General features: G+C 56.8%; 1 protein-coding gene across 1 annotated transcript in view; it reads right to left on the bottom strand.

Moving 5' to 3' along the window:
• Positions 1-8,246, bottom strand: part of PKDCC (protein kinase domain containing, cytoplasmic) — a 38,842-nt gene extending 30,596 nt beyond the window's left edge. The window contains exon 1 of the mRNA XM_074579549.1: positions 7,431-8,246. Coding sequence (XP_074435650.1) covers positions 7,431-8,096 — 666 coding nt within the window. The 5' untranslated portion in view covers positions 8,097-8,246. The remainder of the gene's footprint in view (positions 1-7,430) is intronic.
• Between the last annotated feature and the right edge of the window lie 4,689 nt (positions 8,247-12,935).

Raw genomic sequence — 12,935 nt, 5'->3', positions numbered from 1 at the left:
AAAATAACAACTCCTTTAAAATCAGTCTAGAGTCAATATTAGTATTAGCATGGTGCCTGTGAGAACTAGTTCTTGTCAAGTTTTTCATGGCCGTCACAGAAATGAAAAATTGCAATGGGAGTTAGATGCCACAAGGCACCAATCTGAACTATCAGCTGACTGTGTGGGCACAAAAAGCCATGAAAAAGACCTTTAAAAAAGCCCCAGATCGTGTATCTGACACAGACACTTCATAAACCAGGGCTGGTTTATGCGACACTTCAAAGTGTGGGCCAACTCACACCTGAGTCCACCAACACTCTCTGTCTCTGTGGAGTGCGCAGAGGGGCAGAGCTCTGCCAGCCCTGGTGTGCCCTTCCAGGGGTCATCTCCTGCCTCCTTGGCCAACCACTGCAGCCCTACCAGCTCTTCTCAAAATATGGCTGCAACGAGAAGACAGAGCATGTAGAAAAGGGCCAAAACCATCCACTGAAAGGACAGGATATGATAGGATAATTTCAGTTGGAAGGGACCTACAACAATCATCTAGTCCAACTGCCTGACCACTTCAAGGATGACCAAAAGTTAAAGCACGTTATTAAGGGCATTGCCCAAACGCCTCTTAAACACTGACCGGCTTGGGGCATCAACCACCTCTCTAGGAAGCCTGTTCCAGGATTTGACCACCCTCTCGGTAAAAAAATGCTTCCTAATGTCCAGTTTAAACCTCCCCTAAAGCAGCATTGAACCACTAAATACCAAGGAGAAGAGGTTTACCTAGCTACTCCACATTTGGATGGGGGGGGAACAGGGCAGGGAGTGAAAAGAGAAACTCTAAAAAGCACGTGCTTTCTGTTGCAATTCTGCCCTGGTCAAAACTAATTTCCAGGCCAGGATATTCACAGGGTGGAGAGGCCTTGCTCACTTGTCGCTCCTATGGAAAAAGGCAAGCAGCAAGGGAGAACTTGACGGTACCCACAGCATCCCGTGGTGACCAGTAATCTCCACGAGCCACTGCACAGAAGGAGCAATGCCATGCTCCCCTGAAGGCAACTGGATGAGGTTGCAAGTCATCAGCTCCCATAAAGGAGGCACAAATTCGAACCAGAGTCTTCTGGAATGATTTACATAGCACATAAAACTGAGAAGCAATCACAGAAATCATTCAACAAATGATTGGGATTAGTTTTATGAATGCTGCTCTCAAAAGGACAGATGATGTGGCCCTGTTAACTTATGTGATGGCACATGCCTTATGGAAAACTGTTCCTGCCAACAGCTTTGTGAGTTGAATGCCCTCTGCCATCCCATGCAATTCAATGGGAAAACCCGTTATTTGGCGACTTCAGCATCAAGACATATAGCTTGCCTTCCACTGACACGAACGATTAGAGTTGGTTTGCAATTGTATCAGCTCTGTGCTTCCAGCAGCTCTGGAGTTCTTGTTAACAGATCCTTTCTTCACTCTTAAAAGTGCAGGATAACATCTGGGCCTTTTGGGAAGCAGTCTCGCAATAAAGAAGCACTTTGTGTAATTCTGCTTTCCGCGCCAAACCGCATCTGTCTGCTCTCTCTGCCCTTCTCCACTCCACCCCAAGCTCCTTGGGGCTGTGGGGACATCTGTTAGCAGCAGCGAGCTGTCTCCACCGAGCCATCAGTAGGTGGCACTGCCTGCTTTTTCCTCTCCACCCGCATAAATGTCCAGTGCTGACCCCCTGTATCGACCACCAGTAACGATTTTGAAGGATGCCCAAGTGACTTAGACTACCTGTCTCCTGCAAGGTGCGTCTACAGCAATGTCAAGCAGTGACCAGAACAAAGACGCAGCTCCGTCTCTGCTCACTGGGCAGCGGCAGTGGCAGCTTTACCAGAGGAAGGAGGCGGCCGGCAAGTGGTGCAAACCTCTCCTGCCGCCTCACCAGGATTTGGCAGGCTCATCTGTCTGGGACCTGAAGTTCCTCTGATCCTAACGCCAGTTAAACAGATGGTGTCAGCCTGGTCTTGCACCATGTGTGGTGGCCTCATTCATCTTTAGCCAACCTGACCCAAGAGCAGCTCAACTGAGCTACTTCAGAAAAGCGTTAGAAAAAAAATTCCCCATCTAAAAGGTCCCCCTCCTATTTGCACCAATCCCCTACGAATAACTGCATGTGGAATGCATGGTCAGACCCCAGCCAGCCCCAGCCTGGAAGGTTAATTCTCATTAGGCGCTTGGTTTTGAAAGGTTTGCTCCCAAGAGCTGTGAACCTCTGCTGGGGTTCTCCCAAATTCAGAACGACAAATTCTCCATGCAGTCACCCACCAGCTTGCACCGGCGATCGAAGTACTCTTCTCAGGCCAGCCGCCCACAAAGTTGTCATGGTCACACTCCAGCCAACTGCAGATCAAGGCTTGTTGCTGGGAATCCTGCACCATTGCCACCACAAAGGGGATTCAATGCCCACCCGCTGGCAACAGGGAAGAGGTCCCTGAGTAGCTGTTTCCACCATGGCTTGATCTGCCCTTCCCCCTCCCTGCTTTCTGTGAAAACGAGAGTGGATTCATGCAAGAAGGATGGGGAAATACCAGACCTTCAAGAGTCCATACAGTCCCTATGCAAATGTCTTTGCACTAGAAATTAATTGTATATTGACTTTCTTCAGGCTTGGAAAGACTGTTTACTTCCACTCGGAATAAGCAAACTGTATACAAAGCTTTACTATTTTAATTCTCACATTAAAATTAAAACTGACCTATCCTGCTGGCTATGCATATGTATAGGGAAACCATCAGTGTAAAATGGCTGTTAATTATCACATGTAAAGAAAAGAAAATCTCATTTAAAAATAAGTACTTAAAAATATCATGACCGGCTAGCACATCTTAAGTCGACTGAACTTGTCAACAGCAAGTGATGTATTACTTTCAGTACTATTCTAATCAATGAATTTTCTAAGCGATAAATATTCTCTCTGTAATCATGACCACTTAAATCCATAAAAAAAAAATACACTAGTGCTAACTGAAGCAATTCACATAAAAACTGCTTTGACATCATACCTTGGATGGTGACTTTTTTTAGTGCAGATGCCATCCCAGTATTTCATCCGTGTGTTTTAACTTTACGCTAAAGCTGAATAAGCCAAATGAAACGGCCTTGTGCGGGCAGCCGGCAAACCAGCGGTTCTGTCAGCAGCTGGTGTCCTCCACTGGCTTCAGACAAAGCCAGCCCTTTTCCCCGAGGTTTTGTGTTTGTTTTTAAGAAAGCGGTAGCTCCTTCTTAACTGAATCATTGTGAACTAACGCTAGAAGTGCTGATAAATAGCTGTCACAGAAATAAGCTTGCAGTTTTCCAAAGGTCTGCGCTTTCAAACCTTCCCTCCCCTCTCTCTTCAGCTTCAGCAATGCAAAGAAAGAATTCCTCCAAAGAACCGCTTATGCCCATGAATGGCAACACCCTTAATTCTGATACTCCAGGGCTATAATTACATTATTACAGTAAATCAAACATTGCCTTTGTGTCTTTACAATCGCGCTCATTGTTTGAAATTAACTGCAAATGGTTTGATTTTCTTTTCTTCCTCAAATACGGGCAGGGAGGAATTAAAGCACACTAAATCATCTTCCCCACTAAAATGCACGGAAAGCCGGGGATTCAGACAGCTGCATTTGAACTGTGCAAGAAAAGAAACCGCAGGACGGAGGGAAAGGAAGAGATCAGGCACCGCATTTGACACAGAGCGACTGCAAAGCAATTAGCGGGCCGCTAAATCCTCTGTTACAATAAATCAGTGACCCAGTTCCCCCTCTTTCCCCAGTGCCCTTCATTATAAAATCAACTTTAATGAACTACCCCTCTCTTCCCCACTCCAAAGCAAATACATTTCCACTGCCGTCTGCACCTGCCCTTCCCACCGGCTGCCGCCCCAGGGAGCCTCGGGTAGCCCAGGGCGAGCGGCAGGGGCAAGGGCGGGGGGGGAGGGGGGCGGGGGCGCGATGGCAGTCCGGCGGGCATGCCAGTGATGGGCAGAGCACGGACATAAAAAAACGACGGCGAGCTGCCTTCGCCCCAGCGTTGGCTAATGCGAAACCGCTCTCCCTCTTGCCGGTTTTTCCACGTTTCTTTTGATAGACTTGATTCGCCACATCTGCCGGAGCTGACACATCTGGCTCCTTCCCCAGGCGGAGGGCACGGTGGATATGTCAACATGTTGTCTGAAGGCAGTGGTACTTTCTGGAAAGAGCTCTTTTCCCCCTCTCTATCATATATTGTACAATAATCAAGTCTTTTAAAAGGATGGCTAACAAAAAAAAACCAACAAAAAAACAAGGAGGGGGGAAAAAAAAAGCTGATTTTGACAAGAGACAGGCCAGAATGGGAACTGCTGAGACAGTAAAGAACAAGCCTGTTATCTTACAAACTACACTTCAGGCTGTCAGCTGCCAGAGATTTACAGGAAAAACCCCTTTCCTAGAACTGAACCTACACGGAACTTTTATTTCCAGCAAAAGAAAACTCATGAACGCATTCACCCCGAATAGCCCCTGACCGGGGAGCAGCCGGGGCCGCTCCGCGGCAACCGGGCGCAGGGGGAGGACCGGACCCGGCACGCCGAGGGAGGACCGGCTGCCCCCGCCGCGCTCCCCCCTGCCCACGGCGGCCCGGCACAGTGCGTGGATGGGTCGCCGGGTGCGGGGGCCGCTTCCCCTTCCCCCCTCGAGCGGCTTGGGGAGGCGGATGAAGCCCCCCCGCTGTCCTCAAGCGGCCCCGCTTCGTCCCCAGCGCCGGGAGGGCGGCTGCGGGGACCCGGGCGGGCGGCGCTGGCAGGTGGCAGCGCGGGCGGGTAAAGCATCGCCCGAAAACCGCCCGGCTCCCCCCTTCCAGCCCCGAGCCGGGGCCCTCCCCCAGCACGGCAGGGTGGCAGGAGGGTGGCATGTCCTTCCAGCTATTTATAGCAGCCGGCTCGTATTTGGGTATGTCGGGAGCCGCCGGGGGGTGGGGTGGGGGGGGGTAAGGGGCAAAAACGAGGTAAGGAGGAAAGGCAGAAAAACTCCCGGGCTTTGCTGGCCCAGCCAGATGTTGCGTGGTGCCCGTGGCATCTGTGGGCGGTGTGGGTCCTACTACTCCAATGGAAGCTGCAGCGCCTCTCAAAAGACAGAAGAGAAGAGGGGAGGAGATTTTGAACCAGTTTCCCTCGGCCACAAACCCTGGACAGGGATTTCTAAGCCCTGGGCCAGCTGCCGCTCAAAACAACCTAAAAAATCAGTCTGGAGGTCGGTAGATCCCGTCCCCCTTTGAGATTTTAACAGAGACACAACCAATAAATTTCACGTTTCTCGCTGGTGCCCGTTTTCTGCGGTGGTTTTACAACTCCAGCGTGGCACCAGAGACCCACTCCTGGCCCACACGGCTGCCCCGACCCCGCCTAGATAAAGCCTGTCAGGTCGTGGTTTTTTATAGTCTCCTTTCAAGGTGATGTCTTGTCAAACGTTTATCCCTCACTCACGCCGCAGGAACCTCGCCCCGCGCGTCCCTCGAGTGAAATATGTCAAACCAGAAGGTGGGCGATGCGCGGGGGGCTCGGGGCTCTCCCGGTCTCAGGCTGCCAGGGGCTGATGGAGGCGGAGGGCAGACAAAAGAAAACGCGATGACAAAATCGCAGCGAAACCGAAAACATGTTTCTGATTTAAGCGTCATCTATTTTTAAATGGGGTGGCATGTAAATATGAAGCCCTAATTAACAGGCGGGATTTTTGCCCATGAGAGCATTTTCCCGGCGCGGAGGCTGAGCGCGTCGCTCCTCCCGGCGCTGGTGGAAGCGGCTGCTCATCCTCCGGCCGCTCCAGCCCCCGGCCCTCCTCGCCGAGGGACACCCCACGTCTCGCCTCCGCCTCCCCCTCCAGACCCCACCTGACCCCAGGAGGAGTGAATCACCGGCGGCTCCTCCGAGGTTGGCTGCGGAGGGAGCGGTGCTGCCGGCAGCCTTCGGCAGCCCTGGGCCGGGGCACCCACTGCCCACACACGCAGAAACACCGCAGCAGCTGCTGGGGACCCCTCACAGACAACGCAGCCCCCTACCATTTTGTGAGGAAGACGATCTATTTACAAATTAACCTTTCCAGAGTGGAAAGCTACACAGAAGTAGCATGGGTAAGAAACACCAGTGTCCACCAAAATGACCTGGCAACTTTAAAAACCACCCACTTCAAGCTCAACCTGGCCAGCTCGCTTCCACTGAGCAAGAAAAACAATCCTGGTGGGGAAAAAAAATATCCCCTCCGCGTTTACAACTGCAGGGTGTATTTCCTGCTGTCAACTCAATCAGTAACGATGGCTGCACCCAAGCAAGGGTTTCCCAACAAGAATTCATCACAGCAACAGAGGAGCAAGTAACATCCTTCCTAGGAGTACAGGTCTTTGTAGCTTGCTAGATGTTGTTCTCCTTATGTATTATAGTTAGACCTGGCACCGCTGGGGAAATAATATGGAAATAGGAAGGAAGGAAGGAAGGAAGGAAAATATCTATTTTCTTGTCGTGGATAAATCATGACTGCCCCTTCTTTGAACAGTATATGAAACTCGAGAGCTTTGATCGTTGGGATCTGAAGTTCTCGTGGGGGAGCTGGTACTCCTGCTGCTGCTGCTGCAGAAACACAAAACTCCTTTACTCGATTCAGTTCAAAAAGCACCTACTGTGAGACCGTCTGGTCCAACGTTCATTTTTTATTCTACTGCAAAGCTCGCGCTATGCGGAACGCAATAGGAATTTCCATACCAGCATTTACATCCAAATGGACCCGTTGAGATTCATGCTGATGTGTTACAGTCCTACCATGCAGCCCTTCTGGCAAGTGCGGCGGTGCCGGCGCAGTGACTAACACCCGGCTCGTCCCAGCCGGTGACTCCGTCGCGGCGGAGGCTGCCAGGGGTGTCCCCTCTGCCCCCTTCTCTCCAGGGGATTGCACCCGAGACGGCCTCTATTTCCGACATTTCGTGAATGCCCTTCAGTCTCCCGAGTCCTCCCCTCCGCCCTCTCCTCCTTCCTCACCTCCGTATTATTTAGGAGGATCAGAAGGCACGCCGCAAGGCCGGACGCGGCTGGGTTTGCTCCGCATCGGGCACCCTTCCCCGGGCCCGGCGCGCCCCGCGGGGGCGAATCCCTTCCCGGCGGGGGGGTGAACACCGCCGATGGTGCGCGGCTGCCGGCAGAAAGCGCCCATCGACGGGCCTCCCGCCGACCCGCGACGGGGAGGGGGGGTGCGGAGCCGCCGTGCCCGCGGGGACCTCCGTCTCGGAGCGCAGCGGGGGGGTAAACCCCGGGGGGGGCTCCGCGGCACGGCCCCCCCCGCCCGCTCCCCGCTCACGCCGCCGGCAGCACCCACGGGCTGCCCGCGGCGAGGCCGAGCAAACGGCGGAACCCCCCTCGCTGCGCGGGGCTCCGCGTCCGCCCGCGCAGCGCCCGCGCACCCACCTGCAGGACGTTGGCGTGGCGCAGCCGCTGCAGCAGGATCATCTCCTTGACGATCTTGTAGGCGGCCAGGCGGTAGCAGTCCCCCAGGGCGGCGAACTGCCGCACGCAGTGGGCGATGTCGTGCCCGCCGAAATCCACCGCCTTCAGCGCCACGGCCAGCGTGCGGTTGAGGACCGCCTTGTAGACCGCCTTGGTGTACCCGGAGCCCAAGTACTGCACGCCGCTGACATTGCGGATGTCGCGACAGCCCAGCAGCGGCGGCTCCAGCGACAGCTCGGCCGAGGCGCCGGCCCACGGCCCCGCCGCAGCCCCCCGGCCCCGCGGCCGCGGCTGCTCCGCCGAGGTGCGCGGCGGCGCCAGGTCCATCAGCCGCCGCTCCCGCGGCCGCAGCGGCCGCCGCCCCGCCGCCGCCGCCGCCCGGTGCTGCCGGTAGCGCAGCACCTCCTCGTAGCGTTCGCGGATCTGCCGCGCCAGGGCAGCCCGGCTGCCGCCGCCGCCGCCCTCCTCCTCCGGCGGGCGGAGGGGGGCGCCGGGCGGGGAGGGGGGAGCCCCGTCGCGGGGCGGCGGCGGGTGCTCGGAGCCGGGGACGAAGAGGAGGTTGAGGAGGGTGCCCAGGAGGAAGGCGAGGCAGCAGCCGGCCGCCACCGCCGTCTTCCTGCGCCTCATCGCCACTTCGCTGCCGGCTCGTCCAGCCTTTCGGGCTTCTCTCCTCTCGCCCCTTCCCCGGGAACCAGCTCCGAGGCGCTTTTTTTTTTTTTCTCTCCTTTTTTCTTCCCCCCCCCCCCCCTTTTTTTTTCTCCTTTTCTCCGGGCTGTGCCGGCGGCAGAGCGGACCCGGGCGCTCAGCCGGAGCTCAGCCCCTTACGGCGCGCCCGCATGACACTTGCCTCCCTGCTTTTAAGCCTCTGAAGCACTTATTATTAGCGGGACGCGGAGGGAGGGAGGGCGGGGGGGCGGAGGGGGGGGGGGATCCCCGGCTCGCTGCCCCCGCCGACGCGCACTGATTGACAGCCCCGGCCCTTCCCGCCGCCCGGACGAGCAGCAGGGGGGCCTGGGAAACGTAGTCCCCCACGGAAGCCCCGCCGGCCGCCGGCGAGCCCGGGAGCCGGGACTACATCTCCCAGGCTCGGCCGAGCCCCCCCGCCTCCGGCGGGGAAGGAGCGGGGCGGGGCGGGGCGGGGCGGGGCGGAGCGGAGCGGGCGGGCGGGCGGACCCCCCCGACGGGCGCCGCGTCCCCGGGGCTGGGGGCTGCCGGGGCAGAGCGGGAGCTGGGTGGCTGTGGTCCTTCCCACGCGTGTCCGTGCGGCGAAAGTGATGCCCTTGTTCCCGCGCGTGGCAGCTGGGGGTGGGGGGGGGAGGGAGGGGAAACAAGCACCCACGTACCCACGGAAGGGGGGTTCCGATGCCTTTTAACGGCAGAAGGAGGGCGGGGAGGAGAACTGGGCAGCGGAACGGGGTGCGTGTCACCCACACGAGACTACAGCCACAAATCACGGTCTCGGCATGGGGTAGCCCCTGCCCTGCTGGAAATGTGAATTGCAGGGGTGAGTGCTAATGACATGGTTATCCATCAAGCCCGCATTACGATGCTGTTAGCAACTAATTAACAAACACAATCAGCCCGCCAAACTTCCACAAAGGAAAGCCCATCAACAAGAGAAAAGCCGTAAAGAGTCAGGCGAGGCAAAGTTCACCACAATGGAAGCGGGAAATCATTTCCAATAAGGGAAAGGAACGAGCCGTTTGGGTAATACACATCGTACTTCCAAAAAAAAAAAAAAAAAAAAAAAAGGGAAAAAAAAATAAAGAAAAGAAACCCTCGGCGACGGCTCCCAGGAGCCAGCGTGCGTGCTGTGATGGCCAGCGTTTACCCCAGCAGAAAGCGGAGCTCGGGAAGCTAAGCCCCAGCCCCCGCCCGCCCGCCCGCCCGCTGCCGGCGCCCGGGGACCGGAGGCGGCGGCGAGAGCGGGAGGAGGAGCCGGGCGGGGGCAGCCCGCGGAGGGGATGTGGGACCTCCGCCGTCTCCCCAGCAGCCTGGCCTTGCCGGCACGGCCCACCCGCGGCCCCGCACACACCCGCTCGCCACACGCCGCACCAGGCGCCCCTTCCCGGCGGGACTCCCGGAGGCCGGCACTAACCACCGCATAAAAATAGCGGGGAGCGCGTAATCACCAATTAAAATAAAAATAACACGGGTGGGGGGTCGAGGGGGGGGTGTCTGTGCCCGGCGGGGCAGCAAGCTCCCGGGCACGGCGTGCCGCCCAGCCCCCGCGCCCCGCTCCGCGCTGCCCCGCGGCCGCTGCGCGCCGCTCCGCGGGACCCGCTCCGCCCGCCGGGGCGGTGCCACCTGCCCTCCCGCGGCTGCAGGGCACCACGGGCGGGGGGAGGGAAGTGAGGAGCACCGTGGGGGTGTTGAATAGCCGGGCTTTTATGCTTGATGTATCCGTAGGAATTGGTGGGGGGGTTGGGGGTTTTTTTGGGTTTTGTTGTTGGTTGGTTTGTTTGGGGTTTTTTTGGGGAGGGAGCTTGGATTTTTTTGGTTGTTTGAATTTTGGAGCGGGATTTGGGGTCTTTACCCCTCAGTCGTTTCTGTTCTTATTAGCGGGAGCAGCGGGTTTTTTACCTTTCAGCCACGCCAGGGCAGCTTGGCTGCGGGTTTCCCGAGTCAGCCCCTGATCCTGCTGTGCTCAGTGGGAATTCACGGGTGCGGTAGAGCGGGCCGGGATAATTTTTTTTTTTATTTTTTTTTTTGCAAAGTAAGCGGGTTCATAACATACGAAATGCGTTTCTAAAGCCGGTGGGACACCTGCAGTCCTCCTCGTTTTGAGTGGGAACCCCCCCTCCCCCCGCCATCCCCGCTGGCGGCTGGAAGTTCGGCTTGGCTTCCCGGCGTAGGGTTGGAGATCTGAAGGTACCGGACCTCCCCTCCGGCAGGGCAGAGGGCTCCCGAGGCGACACCATGCGATATTATCCAGCCGGTCATCTTAAATGGCACGTTGCGGGTCAAGCCACCCCGGAGGGTGCGCGCCTCCCGAGCCAAGCGCAGCCACCGCGCAGCAGGCGCGCAGCCCGCCGTCCTGCGCCCCCCCGCCCCCGCCGGGGAAATCACGGCGATTTGCCCGTGAACACTTGAAACGTGCACGCTCGGTTGGATTTATGGCTTGGCTGATGCTCGCCAACACTTTCTATTACCGCGCAGATAGAGTCGGGATAAAGTCGGAGCAGCGGTTGTGCAAGCCGGGAAAGGAAGGGGACCTGGAAGCAAGCGGTGTGATCTCAGCGGAATAATAGTTCTTACAGGCCAAACCGGGGGCGACCCGAGGCCAACAACCTCTCGCAGGGGGGAGCCGGCTCCTCCGAGGGGCCGTGCTCCGCACGAAAGAGGATGGAGCCCCGTGGGGTGCAGGCAACCCCGGGGGAGCGGCTGGGGGCGCCCGGCGGGGCCAGCGCGGAGAGAGGGGGAAGTTGGCTTTGCCGGGTACCTCCCCGCATGGCACCTGCACCCCGGGATGCTATGGGGGGGGTGGGTGCGTTTGGTGTGGGGGGGTGTACATCTCCGCGAGGTGGAGGTAGTGCCCGCTCTTCTTGCGGGACGGGAAGGAGCAGAATGGGGGGGTCGGGCTTCGCTTGTCACCGTGAGGAGGCAGAGATTTAAAGGAGAGCAGCCCGGGGTGGAGGGCGAGCCGCCCTTCTTCTGCCTTCCCCTTTGCCTGCCCCCCCAGAAATGCGCCGCTTCGGGCCGGGCAGCGCCCGGCGCCGCGGAGGTTGCGCGCCCGCGGAGGTTGCGCGCCCGCCGCCGGTTCGCCGTTGTTTGCGCGGTTTACGGGAATACAACCGGGCTGCAAAACAGATGCTCCGCAACCCATTAAAGCGGGCCACCTGTTTTTCACATCACGCCCCATCTCAAAGCCGGTTTTCTTCATTATATCCCCCCCGACAGATACCATGAAATACATCACTCATTTAGATATGGGAGCCGACCTCTGGAGGACGACTTGCGCCGAGCACTTTGATGTTGAGAGACAGATTTCAAAAGACAGAAAAGCCCCTTCCATGTTTCTAATTACCCCGCGCCCGGGGCCTGCCACTGATTAGGGCGGCGGTGCCGGGGCGAGCCGGGCGGGCGGGCGGGTAGCCCGGCCCGGCTCTGCTCTGCCCGGCTGGGCCAGGAGGGGCTGCCAGCCGCCTTAAACCGGGCTGCCAGGAAAACCAACACGGGTGTATAAACAGAGCTACCGACTAAAGTCAACAGCGAGCTGCGGCCAACAGCAAACAGCCCGTGCCGGCGTGAAAACGGGGCAAAAGCCTTTTTTTTTTTTTTTTTTTTTTTGGCATCCAAACGCGCACCCCCGCACCCCCCCCGCCGCTGAAGGAGATTTGGGAGTAGACGAGATCTGCTCCCGCAGCCAAGGCCCTTCTCTTTTTTTTTTTTGCAAGGCGGTGCGCTGAAAGCATTACAGACCTTGCTAACACTTCTCCTCACATGCGAGCCTTTTATCTCGGCAGCGCAGTTGGAAAAGCTGAATCACCGCGGAGAGAGTGAGGACTGAAGGGTATTTTTTCATATGCAACAGGCTGCTCTTTATTTGATCTTCGCAGTCCCTATTTCTATCAATATTCCTAAAGCTGAGGGATCAAACACGGAAAAATTAAAACCATGCTACCACGCTAAATAAGATTAAGATCGTGGCAATATATTGACTGCTCCTGGGGGAAATCATTTTGTTGCTGCGGGAGCCATGGCCGTCCTGGAGGCAAAGCTTGTGTTTCAGGAATGGGTGATGGGAAAGAGGGGTTTGGGAGTCTGCATCCAAACCCGTCCAGGAGCAACCTCAAGCCAGAGTGCTCCTGTCCCCCTCTGTGCTCCCAGCCTGGCTGCGTGGGCATCGATGCTCTATGGAGCCAACGAAATTTGCCAAGCTAAGCTCAACTATCCCTGGTTTTACATCCACAAGCAGGTATCTTCAAGCGAGTCCCACTGTTGGTCTCAAGGGATTTTGATTCCAGGTCCCAACAAAGAAGTCCCACTTTTTCAAGCGTGGGTAGCTTCAAGATCTCGCTTAAAAACCACAACTGGAAACATGTTTGTGGGAGCTGGAATCCTTCAGAGCTTCTGCTGGGCATGTTTGTTCTTCCAGAAGTGTTCTGCGCTCACATCACTCCCCTTTGATACTTAGGAGTTAATTTTTTTTTTAAAGGACTTTAAAGGACTTTTGAATTCCTGGCCACCTGTTCTGGCTGCTTTTGTGGAAGGAGAGCTTTTTTTGGAAAGCGCAGCTTCAGCCGTGAGGCCAGAAGTCCCTTGAAAACACAAGTCCATGTCCTGCATGCCTTTTTGCTGAGGGCCCCTCCATGTCCAACCTCTCCGTCATTCCCTGCTTTGCCAAGGTCTTGTCAGCTTTCAGGCCAGGGTGGAAAGCCTCTCTTTCCTCAGGGATGTGGGGCCAGCAGTGGGCCCTTGCACGTGTCTATTTTGTAGCCTTTTGCAAGTTTTTTCACATGGCAA

Source organism: Larus michahellis, chromosome 3 (assembly GCF_964199755.1).
Source record: "Larus michahellis chromosome 3, bLarMic1.1, whole genome shotgun sequence".
NCBI lineage: Eukaryota > Metazoa > Chordata > Aves > Charadriiformes > Laridae > Larus > Larus michahellis.
This window is presented reverse-complemented; position numbering and strand designations above follow the sequence as displayed.